This window comes from Impatiens glandulifera, chromosome 9 (genome assembly GCF_907164915.1).
Source record: "Impatiens glandulifera chromosome 9, dImpGla2.1, whole genome shotgun sequence".
Taxonomy (NCBI): domain Eukaryota; kingdom Viridiplantae; phylum Streptophyta; class Magnoliopsida; order Ericales; family Balsaminaceae; genus Impatiens; species Impatiens glandulifera.
Genome location: NC_061870.1, coordinates 11,577,304 through 11,595,757, shown reverse-complemented (window position 1 = coordinate 11,595,757; position 18,454 = coordinate 11,577,304). Strand labels below are relative to the sequence as shown.

At 30.9% G+C, this 18,454-nt stretch overlaps 3 protein-coding genes across 3 annotated transcripts; 2 read left to right on the top strand and 1 right to left on the bottom strand.

Moving 5' to 3' along the window:
* The first annotated feature begins 4,021 nt into the window (after positions 1-4,021).
* On the top strand, positions 4,022-7,579 carry LOC124915214 (MDIS1-interacting receptor like kinase 1-like). The gene is made up of 2 exons (XM_047455891.1): positions 4,022-6,722; positions 6,996-7,579. Exons 1-2 carry the CDS (start codon positions 4,073-4,075, stop codon positions 7,412-7,414), a joined length of 3,069 nt encoding a protein of 1,022 aa, XP_047311847.1. The 5' UTR covers positions 4,022-4,072; the 3' UTR covers positions 7,415-7,579.
* Positions 7,580-8,053: 474 nt separating this feature from the next.
* Positions 8,054-11,052, bottom strand: LOC124916665 (protein TILLER ANGLE CONTROL 1-like). The gene is made up of 5 exons (XM_047457413.1): positions 10,985-11,052; positions 10,863-10,899; positions 10,268-10,776; positions 9,951-10,098; positions 8,054-8,244 (listed from the first exon to the last, which is right to left on the bottom strand). Exons 1-5 carry the CDS (start codon positions 10,988-10,990, stop codon positions 8,234-8,236), a joined length of 711 nt encoding a protein of 236 aa, XP_047313369.1. The 5' UTR covers positions 10,991-11,052; the 3' UTR covers positions 8,054-8,233.
* Positions 11,053-15,704: 4,652 nt separating this feature from the next.
* On the top strand, positions 15,705-16,100 carry LOC124915820 (secreted RxLR effector protein 161-like). The gene has a single exon (XM_047456571.1). It carries the CDS (start codon positions 15,705-15,707, stop codon positions 16,098-16,100), a length of 396 nt encoding a protein of 131 aa, XP_047312527.1.
* Positions 16,101-18,454: the final 2,354 nt, after the last annotated feature.

Here is an 18,454-nt window from a genome sequence, read left to right as displayed (position 1 = left end):
ATTTATATATATAATATTCTGATTTTAATAGGTTGATCTTTTATTTATATATAAATATAATTTAAAAAATAAAATATTGTATAAAACTAATAGAGATATTTTTAATGATTTAAAGATTATATATATATATATATATATATATATATATATATATATATATATATATATATATATATATATATATATATATATATATATATATATATATATATATATATTATTGTTATAAATGTCAAGCTAATTAAACTATGTGTGAAATTTTAAATATAAAGTTTTATTACTTTTTTAGTTAAAGGATTTTATTTTATTTTTTTTATTTTGTTAGGTTGAAAGTTCGAAACATATTTATAATATTTTTTATTTTATTTTCAACCATTTTAAATATATGGGCGGTTCAATTCATAGTCTGACTCATGTATACATTTACTCTAATATATATATATATATATATATATAAATTAACTACAACTTTCATCAAATTCAAATTAAGCATTATTATATATATTATATTGTTGTAAATATCGTTGATAAATTTTATGTAAAATTTAAAGTATAAAATTTTATTAAATTAGTTGATTAAATAATTTTATTTATTTTGTTAAGTTAGAAGTTTGAAACATACCTATAATATTTTTTATTTTATTTTTAACGGTTTCAAGTTTATGGACGATTCAACAATCGATCCAAATATTCAATTAATCTCACGTATATATATTCAAATTAATCATAATTATCAACCCAACAAATAATTTAAATTTTATATATATATATATATATATATATATATATATATATATATATATATATATATATATATATATATATATATATATATAATAGTGACATAATTAGTATATCTTGCTCATAAGATATTATTATTGTAACTTGGGTAGATTGAAAATTTTTAGTCGGAGGATTAACTCCACTCATCATACATATTGCAAAAATAGTAAACCATTGGATTTTCTTAAAATCACCCCATTCTTTTGTTTTCCTAACATTTCATTTAGACTATATACAAAATAGGGTTGAAAATTTTATTATACAACAAAAATTGGCATGAAGTTGCATATGACAATTAAAAGGGGTTTAAAATTAACAGGAAAGACAGAAATGGGCTTAAAGAAAAGATGGGATTCCCCCATCTTCATGCTTCAATGATTTGATGGTAATGGCATCATGTGGTGGCAACTAATTAGTTCCTTCATGCTTGATCAGATTAGGAAGTATAACTAATGGTACAATATATTATATAAATATTTTATTTTTATAAAAAATAATTGCTAAGATTAATATCAATATATTAATAGGATTATAGGCAAGTCATATGGGTCCAATAATGGGGTCTTCCAACATTTATTTTCATACTCACATGAACTTGCTTCTTTAGATCACATGGCCACACTCTTAAGCACTTTCTTTATGGTGAATTTGAATTTGTAGCTGTTACTATAATTGAGTTTCAGCATTAATATATATGTGTGTGTTAGTTAATTAGATTAAAATAATTATCAATATATGAAAAAAATTTGATTCTACAATCTATCTAAATCTAAACCTAATCATTTTTTAAACAAATGGTTTGTTTTCGCATAGTTTGTAAAAGTCATATAAACATAATTTCCTTAAAGAAAAATTAAGTTGAATTGTTTAAATCTTAACATAAATTAATAAAGCTATTTTCATGTACAGGTAAATTGCAAACATGCAACAGACGTGCATGTTAACAACCATATGCTTTTAGCCAAAAAAAACAACCATATGAATATTAAACAATGCACATCTTTTGGGCATTTATTAAGCTAGAAAATGCACAGTCCCATATGGGTACATTTAGATTCTCTCAATATTTATAATAAATCAGTTCTTGGTCATTTTTAAGTTAGAAACAATTTGGATCACATATATAAATTGAACCAATAACCCAAACTAATATTTATTACCAATTATTTTCAAATAATAAACATTACACTGTATTTTTTTTTTACATTAATTAAAAGATACTATAAAGTTTTAAATGATAAAAGGTTTTACTTAATGAAATTATAGGTTTCATGTTCCGTTATCACTTATAGAACAATCATAATTAAACATGAGTAAGTGACGATTAGAGTAATGATAGACCCTCCAGAATAAAATCGGATAAAAACAATTTAAATATAAACTCATAATTCAAGTTAATACATTAACAATTAAAGGAAAAAAATATTACATCTTTTGTCTCTTTCTTCTAATTATTCTCTTTTTCTCTCACATTGATTGATCTCTTTGTTGATTTCGTAAGACAATAAATTCATACCCTACAACGATTTTCTCAACTTAATTAGATGATAATTTTGATTCTTGTTTTGAAGAAAAAATGATTAAAGAATGCATGCATGTGGAAAGTGGTCTTATTGTCCTTGACATTATTTGTTTAATTATTATGCATTCCATACAATGTGACAACACCAAGATGTTAAATGTATTGTTGTGCCAATTAAACATCTATATCCGATTCTCAACTTATACAATTCTTTTTAATGTGAAGATGGCTTCTTCCACAGTTTTTCACATAATTGGATATTCTAGATCACCAAATTATTTATTTTTGTAAATAAAAAAAACTTATACAATATAATTATTTTTAATCCTATACTTAATTTTGGAATTCATGATGACATTCTTACCCAAGGGCGGATCTATGTACAAGGATACCCAGGCGGTAGCCCGTAATATTTTGTATGTATATGTCAATAACGACGAGAAAATATCGTCGTTATTGATTGTTTTTCGTTGCTAAAGGGAAATATTTGTGAACAAATTTTAACTCGGGTAGATTTTAAATCCTGTCACCGCCCTTGTTCTTATCGACTATAGTATTAAGAGAAAGTGGATATTAACGGTGGACTAGTGCTTTAAATCTAAAATCTAATGGTCTCATTATTCATTGTTGTGGTGTACATTATCTTATTGTAAATGAGATGTAAACTATTGTTATGGTCTATTTTAGACTAGAGTTATAGATTCAATACATACATTTATTCCTATCAAAACTAGATTTGTTCCTCAATAAATTGATGTAATTAGACAATTATTTGTGAAAAACTCATTCACGATATTGCAAAAATTGCGACAAAACCAACTTATCACAAGTTAATCAAAGTACAAGTGACGAACATTATCAAAGTTTCATTTTATAAAAGAATGGACGGAGTTAAAGACAAGTTTGAATTAACATTAATTTCAACTCTTATTTCTCTCTCGCAAACATCATAATTTACACAATTACGAAGTTTATGTATTTTTCTCTCAATATTAAATGTAATATTTTTTTCCTCCACATTACTCAACATAACAAAACTTAAAAGACCACTAAAAATTAAGTAATGATAGAATTAGTCATCATAAATTAATTGAAGAGGTAATACAACCGAAAATAAATAATCAAATAATTTAGTTTCATCCAATAAAAAAACAACTCGAGTCAAGAAAAAAACATGAAAAGAGTTTGAATTAACCTTCATTTCACCTCTTGTTTATTTCAAAGTGCATCATAATTCACATTATTAGGAATTGATGTGTTTTCTCTTAATTTTGAATTTAACCTTTTTATTTTATTTTCCTCCAAAATCCTTTCCATTTCTAACTTATTAATTTGTATTATCATTATTCTCAAAAACATCACATCTTGTACTAAGTGAGTAATGCTTAATCTTTATTCTTTGTTAAAAGGAAAGAAAATAAAGAGAGGTTAGGGAACACATTAGTTCCATGGTTGAATGAATGTAAGAATGTATCAATTTACTAATCAGAGCTGGTTCACATCCCAAGACATTACGAGTTCCCATTTTTCTAATCATTTAATCCAATCATTGCCATTCCTTAATTATCTCTTTCTCTAACTTAGACTCATGTGGGTTTACAGATGGTAAAGGGCCCATCTTTCTTAATCACCATTCATTATTAATTATTAGCTTGTTAATTGCCTTTTTCATGCTTTCTATCTCTTGATCTTCATTTCTCATGTATATTAAAGTAGTGAGTGCTAGAAAGTGTGGCCATTAATGACATCAAGAACAATAATCACAGAATGCGTACCCAATTTCTGATCTTCTTCTTCTTCTTCCACAGTTTCATCTTCCTGTCTCATGTTCTTGCTGATGAAGTAGAACTGTACTCTTTGTTATCACTAAAATCGGCTCTGGTTGATCCCCTGAATTATCTTAATGACTGGAGATTAGCTGAAAATGGATTCAACGGCTCAGATAACTGCAAATGGACCGGTGTTGGATGCAACATGAAAGGCCAGGTGGAGAGGCTTGATATATCGAACATGAATCTCACCGGCGATGTCTCCGACCGAATTGACGGATTAAAAGGGCTGATATATCTAAACATTTCCTGCAATGGGTTTTCTTCATCTCTGCCAAAATCACTCTCTAATATCATTTCATTACAAACTATTGACGTCAGCCAGAACAACTTCGTGGGTGGTTTTCCGGCGGGTTTGGGTCGCGCCCCTGACCTCACTTCCGTCAATGGCTCGAGCAATAACTTCTCCGGCCAACTCCCGGAGGATCTCGGCAATGCGACAAACCTCAGAAGTCTTGATTTTCGGGGGAGTTTCTTTGAAGGGTCGATTCCGGGTTCTTACAAGAATCTTCAGAAGCTGATTTTTCTTGGTCTTTCTGGAAATAATCTCACCGGAGAAATCCCACGAGAGGTAGGACAGCTTTCGTCTCTAGAGACTTTAATTATCGGTTACAACGAGTTTGAAGGTCCGATTCCGGCGGATTTTGGTAACTTGACGAATCTCAGGTATCTCGATTTAGCAGTGGGGAGTCTCAACGGTCAGATTCCGGTGGAATTAGGCCGGCTGAAGAAACTAACCACCGTGTATTTATACCAGAACAATTTTGTAGGAAGAATCCCGCCGGAGATTGGTAACATTTCTTCGCTCGTCTACTTAGATCTCTCCGATAATCAGATATCCGGCGAGATCCCTTACGAGATTACTTACTTAAAGGATTTACAGCTGTTGAATTTGATGTGCAATAATCTAACTGGCCATATCCCAATTGCCATTGGCGATTTGATAAAGCTTGAAGTTCTTAATCTATGGCAAAACACCTTAACCGGTCCTTTGCCAACAAACCTTGGCCGGAACTCCCCTTTACAATGGGTAGACGTGTCATCCAATTCACTTTCCGGCGACATTCCGACAGGCCTATGTGATTCGGGTAACCTCACCAAACTCATTCTCTTCAATAATTCATTTTCCGGTCCTATCCCAATTGGCCTCTCGAAATGCTCGACTTTGATTCGAGTGCGAGCTCAAAATAACTGTATTTCGGGTCCCATACCTCTTGGGTTTGGGAACCTTCCGAAGCTGCAAAGACTTGAGCTTGCTAAGAACAATCTCACTGGAAGAATCCCAGATGATCTTTCTCTTTCTCGATCACTTTCCTTTCTCGATGTTTCGTTCAACCGACTCCAATCCTTATTGCCTTTTGGGATTTTCTCGGTTCATACTCTTCAAACGTTCATAGCTTCAAATAACATCTTAGAAGGGAAGTTGGTGGACCAATTCTCGGATTGTCAATCGCTCTCGATGCTCGACTTGTCGAACAACCGTTTCGATGGAATAATCCCACCGAGCATAGCTTCATGCGCGAAGTTGGTGACATTAAACCTAAAAAACAACCTCATCTATGGTGAAATTCCTAAGCCCATTGCCACCATGTCCATGCTATCGGTTCTTGATCTTTCGAACAATTCTTTAAGTGGGAGGATCCCCGCGAATCTTGGAAGTTCTCCGGCCTTAGAAACAATGAATTTGTCGTATAACAACCTTGATGGTCCGGTTCCTAACAATGGAATGTTGATGGCTATAAACCCAAATGAGCTTATAGGAAACCCCAAGCTTTGTGGAGGAACACTTCCACCTTGTCCTTATTCCAAAACCCAAACTTCCAAATCCCATTTAAGAATGTCTCACATTAAACACATAGTTATCGGATTTTCCATAGGTATAGGAGTACTTTTATCTCTTTTGGCAACCGCGTTTTCCATAAGATGGTTGTATCGGAGATGGTATGTCTATAGCTCTTTCTTCAACGACTGTTTCAGAACAAGCTCCTCAGAATGGCCATGGAGGCTCGTCGCGTTTCAAAGGTTGAGTTTCACTAGTTCCGATATCCTTGCATGCGTGAAGGAATCCAACGCTATTGGAATGGGTGCGAGTGGAATTGTTTATAAGGCCGATGTCCAACGAACTCGGGAGGCTGTGGCAGTTAAGAAGCTTTGGAGATCCTCGTCCGAAAATATAGATATTGAATCCGGTGACGATTTGTTTAGAGAGGTTAACCTACTAGGGAGGTTACGACATCGAAACATAGTGAGACTCTTAGGTTATCTTCACAATGAGGCCGATGTCATGATGTTGTACGAGTACATTCCGAATGGAAACCTAGGAGATGCCTTACACGGAGAACTCCCTCGAAGGATGTTGGTCGATTGGGTGTCGAGATACAATATCGCGGTTGGGGTGGCCCATGGGCTATCGTATCTCCACCATGACTGTCACCCGCCAGTTATCCATCGCGATGTGAAATCCAACAACATCTTAATCGACGCAAATTTTGATGCGAGGATCGCCGATTTCGGTCTCGCGAGAACAATGTTGCGCAAGAATGAGACCGTATCCATGGTTGCCGGATCCTATGGATACATTGCACCCGGTAAGTTATATATCTCCACGTTCATCTTTTATCACGTTTCTAAAACACCTAAAAGAAAACTATTTTTTCTAGTTACATTTTAAAAAAGTGTATATTATGTAATTAATCACATAACCAAACATAATATAAATTAAGAGTACTTACATTTAAATTTTAAATGAAGCAAAGATATAATGAAAAGTGAAAAAACTATATGCCTTAGAAATTTCTTTAAGAGATTAATTCTATGTTAGTTAGACATCATTGATCTTATTCTTAAAACTCATTTGGCAGAATACGGATATACATTGAAAGTTGACGAGAAGAGCGATATATATAGTTTCGGGGTGGTCCTTCTCGAGCTTTTGACGGGAAAGAGGCCATTGGATCCAGCTTTCGGGGAATGTGTTGATATAGTTGAGTGGGTAAGGAGTAAGATCAAGAAGAAGAGGTCAATGGGAGAAGCACTTGACTCATCAATAGTGGGATCAAGTGAGCATGTTGAAGAAGAGATGCTTCTAGTTCTAAGAATTGCACTTCTTTGCACAGCCAAAAGCCCTAAAGATAGACCATCAATGAGGGACACAATAACAATGCTTGGGGAGGCAAAGCCAAGAAGGAAAAGTGTTTGTTCTCTCAACAAATTAGACAAGCCAATCTTGACCAATTCCCCTGTTTTGGGCCTTCTCCAGAAACAAATCATTAACTCTTGAAAATTTCAAGATTATTCAATGTTTTAGGAGGAAATAATCTGTGCAAATTGTAAATCTCCAAATTATTCAAATCATTAGTCTGAAAAAACTCCTTGTATCTACTTATTTTACTTAACAATGTTAAAATTACTTGTCCATGAATTTATGCCATTTATCGTGATTCAATTGACATTGTTCTTGAATTATTTATATTTATGCAATATGTGACAAAATTATAACAATGAGAGTAAATAATAGTGAGGAATCTGATTCATTACAGCTCAACTAGAATATAGAGTCCTACAAATCATGTGCTTTTGGAACATGCTATTTTAACCATATTATTTATAGTATTATTTTACCCCTAATTCATTGAATCGTATTTTTTTTTTATTATAGATAAATCTATAGGTTATTTCTATAACCTTCATATACTTTTAATATAGGGATTAATCATACAAATATATAATATTATTAACTTAACACATTATATGGGAATCTTTATGAGATGGATTGACACATTCTAAAATATAATTGACATGGAATGTCAGAATAAGTTTTTGTCCTTCAATTATTTATAATCTACATTTTTATCTAGATTTATATTAAAGTTTAAGAACAATTTATTCCCAATTATAACCCTAAACAAACAAAAAAAAAAACACAATAGAGATTAGATTTAATAAGAGAATAAAATGATAAAATCACACATACAAGAAAACAAATAGCCAAATAGATGGAATAGTTGAATGTTTGGATGCAAAAGAGGGACACACGCAGATAATACATAAGAAATATAATATAAAACTGAAATTGGGTCTTGTTTGAACTACTTGCAACTTAGACAACATCTGCATTAAGAACACAAAAATAAATCAATTCCTTATATAAAGATATGAATGCTCTTTTATTTTTCATTGAAATATCTCCTCCTAATATAGGCTTTAATTGTACGTTTTAATTATCATGATAATGTGATACATCTTAACCTATTAAAATATCTTAAGGGTTAAGAGTGGTTTCTAAAATATCAAAACTCACAGATTTAATTTCTACTTCTATTTTTTAAAATTAAATTATTTTCCGTTAAAATTAAATAAATAAAAATTAATTAAAATATGCATATAAGAATGTTCACAACATATCAAGTAATAATAAAAAAAATAAAAATATAAGTAGTGATCATATTTATAACTAAAAGTTTAATTTATTCTAATATTGGAACAGGAACAGAGATAGAACTCTGTCGACAACTTAAATAAAAATAAAAATAAACACCTATATTGAATTAAATTAATATCAATTTTTATAGTCACTTATTGAAAGTGTAATTTCTCCGGTTTCTGATCAATAATGAGTTTATTAACTCCATTCATATAAAAAATAATAAAAAAAAATTTAATTTTAATTAAAAGAAAAAGTTAATACAACTTATCTAGTCTTTATTTTTCTTCCATGACAAGGTTTTATCTTCTTGGAGTGGCCTTGGGGACCCCATTAACTTTTTTATATTTGTCTAGATAATAAGAGGCATTGAGAATGTATTGTTTTTGGAATCCAATGATCTCATTTATTTAAAATTTATTTTTAGGTGGCATCTCCTTACCCTCCAATTAAAATGTTTTATTAAGGAGAATTAATTTTTTTTTAATTTTTTTTTTAAGTCAATACTCTTATATTTTAACTATTTTAATGAAGTTATATATATATATATATATATATATATATATATATATATATATATTAAAAAATGATGCAATCATATTTAATAAACAATATTTAATCAAAAAATTATTACTTAAAGAAAGTTTATACTTGCATAACTTTTCACTTGATAGATCTTTGTGATAAAAAAAACTTATAAATTTTAATTTTTTAAGCCAAAATTTTTTAAGACTTAATTTCACTTGAAGAGTTAATAAATAATATTGTGATAAAAATCCCAAACAATCATTTGAGAAACCCATGATAATATGATATATGTAGAGAATTTTTATAAAAATTATTGTAATGAACAAGGTGTCATGGATTGAAAAACTAAAAGAAAGAAAAATTAAACTTTTATTCCACTCAGAGTGACACTCATTTTTACAAAAATTTCTTATAAAATTTCTCTACATTTATTATTATTAATATATATATATATATATATATACTTCTCATTATAATATATTTATTTTTTTAATCACATTATTTTCTTTCTTTTTTATTCCTTTTCTATATTACTTCTCATATATTTTTCCATTAAATAACTATACTCTATAACTCATATAAAAAAACAAAGCCTTATAATAGATTCAATTAATAAAATCAAACATTATCCAAATTATTTTGGTGATATTCTTGATTAACTAAGAGAAGAGCCATAAATACGCCTTAAAAGTTTTAGTTTTAATTTTGAATTATTGGTTTATTGTTAATTAATTTTGATATTTGTATTTTATTTTGCAGAATTAATGAATACTTTATAAGGAACAATAATGAAACTATTTTAGATCAATATTAGTAAAAAAATAAAAATAACATTAAAAAAACTAATGTGAACCAAGATGCGTACCTCCAATTGGTAGAAGAGACATTGATTTAGCATTTTCGACACCATCTTGTTGAAAGGATTTGGATATGGGTTCTCCATCATTTTGAATTATATCCAGTTTACCAATTAGTTCTGGATGAATCTTTCTATTGAGCATTCTCTTCATCAGCTAAATAAAAAACAAAATTTAATGAATATAATTTATTTATTTTAATCAATAAATAATACCAAGAAGTTTGATTAATCAAAATGAATTTGCCCCAAAGTTGAGAAAACAATACGTACAAGTTTTTGACGTTTAGATTTGTGACAATTGTTCATATCAATTTCTTACGTACCTTGTGAAATTTCTTAACCGGAAGAGGAACGAGCTTTTTGGAAGTCATGTAATCGCGTTTGTTATCTCCTGATTTATCATATGTAGTGGCGGTTATGGGGATCTTGTGGTTATTCGTAATTGTGCCCGAATCGCAAGAGTATTCAGCTGAGAAAAGATCGGCAAGAGTAGTTCTCTCTTCTTTCTTCTTCATCATGGGCTTGATTTGATCATATTGATTTAAATCATGACCATCTTGAACCACCACATTGTTGCTATCAATATCATGATCATGTTCATCATCAACATCAACATCATAACCATTGTTAATCAAGCAAACTTCTTTAGCAACCACTGTTTTCGTAGTTATCCTATCCCCGAACCCTAAATCAACAAAACCAAGTGTCCCAATTGCGAGGATATTGTCAGCACTCCATTCGGTTATGTCATCGTAGAGCATGTTCTTATAGTTACGATCGTACTCTTGTTTTCCCTTGATATTTCCATCGCTGCTGAATTGAGGACGTTCATCTGCAATGTGGAGTTTCAATTATCATATTACAAATTATCTTCGGATCCCATTAAAACTTCGCAGTTAAAATAAGAGGAATATTCACCTTTCTGATGAAGCTTGCGATTAACCCAATTGAATATCTGCAAAATAATGAAAACTACATTATTAGATGGATATTGTGATTAGAGAAGATAGGGCAAACTATGGAGAGGGGTGAATTATTACCATCATGGTTCTTGTTTTGCTTTGATTGTTTTGATCTCTCTCTACTCAGCTTGTGTAATGTCTTAGGGAGAAAATACATAAATAAATAAGTTCTCAAAACTTTTCTATATAACTTATTAGTTTTTACATCTATTTTGATATTATTCTCTCAATGGCAAAAATGTAATAAATCACCCATAACTTTATCAAAATAGAGATATACATATGTATGATTGATCTATACCCAATTTTTTTTTTGTTAGTTTTTATTTTATTTTATGTTAGAGGTACCCTTACTTTAACTTAACTCAAGGTATTTTTAGTTAGAAACGAATTTGACATTATTTTTACATCATATTTTCTACACTTGATGAAGGTAGTAAGCAAATTTGTTAATATTATTATTATTTTTTTTTTAAAAGTAAGACTTTTTGATCATATCTAAGTTATGAGAAAAATTATAATCGTAATCTTAAACCATTTTGGTAAACCATCACAAATCAAGTTATCACAAAAAGTGCAACAAATTTAATAAATGAAACTACTTCAGAAAAATAAAATCTTGATAAGTAGATTAAGACAAATCGTAAATATGATGATCATATCTTTTTGGTGCACATATTCAACTTTTCTTTCTTACGAGAATTGTAATTAATATAAAAATATATATTTTTTATTTCTCCTTCAAACTTGGATTTTTTTTTTGTCTCTCGCCACTTTTATTTTTTAATTTTTTATTTCTCGATAAAGTTTTCAATCCCGATAGTTTATGCGTGATCCACATCCATAATATTACCGATTCTCTTTATAAGTAAATGTTGGGTATTGGTTGACCCAACACTGTGGCCAAATCTCTAGTAACCCACTTATTGGACTTGACCTAATAATATAAATAGATATTACTCTGTTGGTGTGAGGCAAACGCCAAACTCCTTTGTGGTGTTTGGAGACTAGAGAAAGGGTTGCCGCCTTTGATGAGGTAGTGGTGCAACAAAATCGATAAACAAGAGGAAATGAGCCAAACTTCAATCGCATTCACACCCTACAGTGGTATCAGAGCTAGGGTTTAGGGTTTGTAATTGGAGTTTGAGATTGGGTTGGAGGATATGAGTTATCTTCACTAATAAGCGCATTTTTATTCCTTCTTTCATCCTGCTACTTTTATTTTCTGCTTATGTTGCTACTAGAGGAAGAAGAAAGCCATCGCCTCTAGAGAAGAAGTCGTCGTTGTCTTGTTGAACCGTTGTCGGTGTCGCGTTTGTCGCGACCGATGAGAATCAAAGCCGCCGTCGTGCCGCTGCTGAGAAGACGAAGCAACAAATCCTCGAGCGGGGTGGGTAAGTTAAAACTTTATTTGAGTTTCACAAGGTATCATAGCTTGAACCCTCCTATTAATTTCTTCCAATTGATTGTTGATTGTTTTTAATTTATTTGATAGCATGTCTGGTGTTAATCAATATGGTATGGTTCCGTTTGACGGAAAAACTAATTTTAGCATTTAGAAACAAAAAATGAAATATGTTTTGAATCAGAAAAAATGCTTTAAAGTTGTTAGTCAGGTTTATGCTGCTACTAATACCGTTGAGAAAAATAGTGAAATGAATGAAAATGCATGTGGTCTATATACTTGAACTTATCTGATTATGTGATGAGAAAAATTGGTAATTTAGAGTGTGCAAAACCTTGTGGGATAAATTGTTTCAACTTTATACTGAAACTTCTCTGCCTAATAAAATATTCTTACTTGAAAAGTTTTTCAAATTTAGATTGGATATGTCCAAGAACATTGAAGATAATATGGATGTCTTCACTAAACTTATTTTTGATATTAAGTTGCGTGGTGATAAGAACATTGATGAGTATGCCCCCATTGTCTCATTGAATATTATTCCTAATTCTTTTAATGATGTGAAGTCTGTCATTAAGTATGGTAGAGACATTGTCACTCTTGATATTGTTGTCAATGGTCTTAAGAGTAAGGAGTTAGATTTGAGACACTCTGAGGAAAAGTCTGGTGGGGAAGTCATGCATGTTAGGGGTAGATCTCAGGGTAGATCGAGTGCCCAAAAGAATATCAGTAATGAGAGTTCTAGTAAGAAATTTCATCCTACTAGTAAAAATAGATCTAAGTCTAAGTCTAGTGCTAGAAAGTGTTATAATTGTCATGAGTCTGGTCATTTTATTAAGGATTGTCCTAAGCCTAAGAGAAATAAGCATGTTTAAAATGCTAATGTGGTTGTTTGTGAGGGCAATATGGTGATATTTTTATGATTAATAATCCATGTGATTATGCTAGCTTGAACTCCGTGTTATCTGATTCTTTTTAAAAATCTGATTGGCTAGTTGACTATGGTTGTACTTTTCATTTGACTCTAAGGATTTGTTTTCTAACTATAAAGAGATTGAACATGGTTTTGTGTCTATGGAAAATTCGAAAAATTGCAATGTGCTAGGAATAAGTGATGTATGCCTAAGGTTTTCTTGTGGTTCTGTGTTTACTTTGAAGAATGCGAGGCATGTTCCTAATTTGCGTTATAATTTGTTGTCTTGTGCATCTCTTGAGAATTATGGTTTAGAGGGAAAGTGGGGGAAATGTGTTATGAAAATTTTGCGTGGATCTCTTGTTATCTTTATTGCTAAAAAGATGAACAATCTGTATGCGTGTTATCCTAAGACTACTTGTGACTCTGTGATTGGTGATAAATCTATTCTTTGGCATAATAGATTAGGTCACATGAGTACAAAGGTCTAGAAATTTTGCATAAATGTGGTCACTTTAGTAGTGATAAATTGTCCCCCATCGCCTTCTATAAATCATGCGTGCTAGGAAAATAATATAAGGTGAGTTTTCCCATCACCTCCTACCCAAACGTGTCTAAGTGTACTGATATCCTGAATATTTGCATGCTGATGTGTGGGGTCCCTCTAGTGTTGCTACAAATGGGGGGAACCAATATTTTCTGTCCATCATTGATGATTATTCTAGGAAAGTTTGGGTGTTACTTTTGAAACATAAGTCTGATTTTTTTGAAAAGTTTAAGGAGTGAAAGATTTTGATTGAGAATCAAACAGGTAAGAGAATCAAAACTTTAAGGACATATAATGGTCTTGAGTTTTGTAATAAACAAATGAATGATTTATGTGTTACCTAGGGTATTAAAAGACATAGGTCTGTGTCGTACACACCACAACAGAATGATGATGCTGAGAGGATGAATAGGACACTTCTAAAGAGGGTGAGAGCTATGTTAGTGACATCTGGGTTGTCTAAGAAGTTTTGGGGAATACTTTGCATATTGCTGTTGATTTAATAAATAGGTCCCCTAGTGTTTCCTTAGGAGAGAAATGTTATAAATCTGTCTTCTCAGGTAAACCTCTTGATTTGAGCAACTTGAAAGTTTTTGGTTATGTTGGCTATGTGCATCAGAAGGTTGATAAGTTGGAGTCTAGGTCTAAGAAATGTGTGTTCTTAGGTTACCCTAAAAGGGTAAAAGGTTATAGGATTTGGGATAGGAGTGAATATGATTGTGATAAGTAGAGATGTTGTCTTTAATTTGATGATTTTCTTTACATGCATATGTCCCTCACTCTTGTTAATAATGCTCTTAATAAGGCGGAGCATGTGCCAATAGTTTTTGATCAACCTGCTGAACATGATGTACATGTTCTCAATGAGGTGAAGCATGATAATGTGCATGATATTGATGATTTGCATGATTTGCATGATTCAAATGTTTTGTCTAATTCACATGATTTTCTTGATGATTTAAATGATTCAAATGTGTTGTCTGATTCACATGATTTATCTGAAGATTTGCATGACTATCAGCTTGTTAGGGATAAAAGTAGAAGAACTGTTAGAATGCATGTTAAATTTAGGGATGATAATTTTAATAATTGTAATATGTCTGAATTTTCTTTTAACATATTTGAATCTCTAGACTGTAATGAGCCTAGCTCTTACAAAGAAGCTTTGAGGTCAAAGTTTTCTACTGAATGGATTGTTGCTATGAATAATAAGATGAATTCCCTGAGAATTAATGATACTTGGAAACTTGATCTTAAACCTCATAATTGCTCCTTAGTGGATTATAAGTGGTTGTATAAGGTGAAGCAAGAGTCTGAAAAAGTTAGATTCAAGGCTAAGTTAGTAGCCAAGGGATTTACTCAAAATGAGGGAATAGATTATGCTGAAATTTTCGCTCCTGTTGTCAATTCACTACTGTTAGAATTATGCTTGCTTTAGTTGCTCACTTTGATTGGGAATTGAAGAAAATGGATGTTACTACTATTTTCTTACATGGTGAACTTGATAATAATATTTATATGCATCAACCTGAAGGGTTTGTTGACACCAAGTTGTATGATCATGTTTGTTTGTTAAAAAAAACCTTGTATGGTTTAAAACAATCTCCTAGGCAATAGAATATCAAGTTCGATAAGTGCATGCAATCTTTGATGTTTAAAAGAAGTTCTTTTGATCATTGTCATGTATTTGCTTTAAGAATATATAGATTATGTGCATGTATTTCTTTTATTGTATGTGAATGACATGTTGATTGTTAGCCCATGTCTGAAGTCTGTTATGCATGTGCAAAAATAACTTTGTGAAAATTTTGACATGAAAGACTTAGGTGATGCTAAGAAAATTTTGGACATGAATATCATTAGAGATAGAATAAAATTTTCTCTTATGTTGAATCAAAGTGCATATGTTGCTAAAATTTTGAGTAAATTTTCTATGTCTGATGCTAAATCTGCGAATGTGCCTCTTGCTTTCCACTTTGTGTTATGTAAGGATCAGTCTCCTAAGACTGAAACTGAAAATACTGAAATAAAGAATGTGCCTTATTCCAATGCTATAGGATCTGTAATGTATCTCATGATTAGTATTAGGCCTGATATAGCATATGCAATTAGTTGCTTGAGTAGATTAATTTCTAACCCTAGGATGCCTCATTGGAATGCTTTGAAATGGATTTTGAGATATCTAAAAAGCACTGTTGATGTTGGTTTGACTTTCTCTAAGTGTTCTGTAGGTACTAAGTTGGTTGGTTATGTGGATTCTAATTATGCTAATGATAGGGATAATAGAAAGTTTACTACTTCCTATGTATTTACTTTGTGTGGCTCTTGAATAAGTTGGAAGTCTCAACTTTAACCCATTGTTGATTTATCTACTACAGAATCTGAGTATGTAGCTGTCACTAAAGTTTTTAAGGAAGCAATTTGCCTTAGGGTTATTTTGTCTGAAATTGGTTTTCTTGACAAAAATGTGGTTTGTTTTCTGATAGTCAATCTGTTATTCAACTATGTAAAATTTTTGTTTTTCATTATAGAACTAAACACATTGATGTTAGGTTTCATTACATTCGGGATATTATTGAAAAGGGCATTGTTAAGTTAGAGAAAATTCCTTCAGAATTTAATCCTGCTGATATGAGTACTAAGTGTTTACCTGCTGAAAAATTTATTTCATGTCAACGGATTTTTAAACTTTGACTTAGGGAAAGCTCTTTGAGGTTCGTCCTTTATGGGCATGGCATGCTTTGTGATTTTGCCTTCAATCATTGTGATTTTCCCATGCTTTGTGCTCTTGCGTTTGATCTTGGTGATTTTCGCATGCTTTGTGCTCTTGCATTTGATCTTTGTGATTTTCGCATGCTTTGTGCTCTTGCGTTTGATCTTTGTGAATTTTCCATGTTTTGTTCTCTTGCGTTTGATCTTTGTGATTTTTGCATTCTTTGTGCTCTTGCATTTGATCTTTGTGATTTTCGCATGTTTTTTGCTTTTACGTCTGATCTTTGTGATTTTTCCATGCTTTGTGCTCTTACGTTTGATCTTTTGTGATTTTCGTATGTTTGTGCTCTTGCGTTTGATCTTTGTAATTTTTGCATTCTTTGTGCTCTTGCGTTTGATCTTTGTGATTTTCGCATGTTTTGTGCTCTTGCCTCTGGTCTTTGTGACACGAGTTTATCTTGGGTATTCTCTTTGTTGCCTCAGTGGTAATAAGTTGGCGATGATATGCCTTGTGATTCTGTGATTGTGTTTTGCACTGCTTTGGGCCAAATGTGGAGATTGTTGGGTATTGGTTGGTCCAACATTGTGGTCCAATCTCTAGTAACCCATTTATTGGACTTGACCTAATAATATAAATAGATACTACTATGTTGGTGGGATGCAGACAACAAGCTCCTTTGTGGTGTTTGGAGACTAGGAAAGAGTTGCCGCCTTTGGTGAGATAATGGTGCAACAGAATCGATAAACAAGAGGAATTAAGTCAAACTTCAAAAATCGCATTCACACACTACAGTAAATTAATAAATCAATAATAAGTAATAGTAATAATTTAGGTAGGAGTAATTTAGGTAGGAGTTTTTCATTTTCCTTTTAATTAAATAAAAAAAAAGAGAGAAAAAAATATTACACTTTTTCAAGATAAACCAGTTACATATATATATGTTAGATAATCAAAGCCATAATATCATTAAGAGGTCAACAATGACATGGCACTATTTACTACCACGAGTCGATCACTCTTATTAATACAACCATCATGTACGCAATTAAAGGAAGTACATTGTTTCTAGAAATTGTGGATATTTTATGCACGGTTAACTTCAAACAAATCCAATATTATTAATGTTTCAGCATCCTCAACTCCTTAATTAATAGTCTAAGTATCATGAAAACATACAAGAATATGAGGACTTGATATTCCACATGCCTTTAGTCAACACGAAAAACACATCAATATCAACAATTTCAACAAACAAAATATACAAGTGAGTAAGATTTCAAGTCACGACTCATGATGATAAAGTAAGCTTTCAATTTGTAAGGTGTGTCCTCTTTTAAAATTTTATGCTTTTGTTTTTTCATTTCTTCATTGTGACTTAAGTGCTGATTTTTCTTGTTTAGTTTATTACAACAATGTTGTTTTCTTCTTTCTTTTTTTGTTATGCAATGCAAACTTTTTTCTATTACTTTATTTTGTGGTGTCATATTATTTGTTATAGTGAGTTAATCAATAGAGACCTAAATCATAAAAATTTAATGAAAAATGATAAAATAATTCATTTCAAATTAAGACATTTTAATCTTTGATCTTTTAAACATTATTTTTATTACTTAAGCTACCTTAACGATTTTATTAATATTATTTTATAAATTATAAGAAATCTAAATAAGTTAATAATTATTTAAAATAAACTATAAAATTTAGATTTTGTAAAATAATAAATAATAAGTATAAAATGAATTAATAAAAAATAAATTTATAATATATTATTTTTAAAATTATTTTTAAAACTTTTTGTCAACCAAAAAATTAACAATTCTTACAATGCAAGAAGTAAAAAAAAAATCTGGTTTTTAAAAAATTTAAAACTTAACTTTTAAATTTATAAAGTTGTAGAGACTAACCACTAGGCTAAAAACTTTTAAATTTCAATTTGTCTCTATATTTATTTAAACGATTCGAGTAACTCG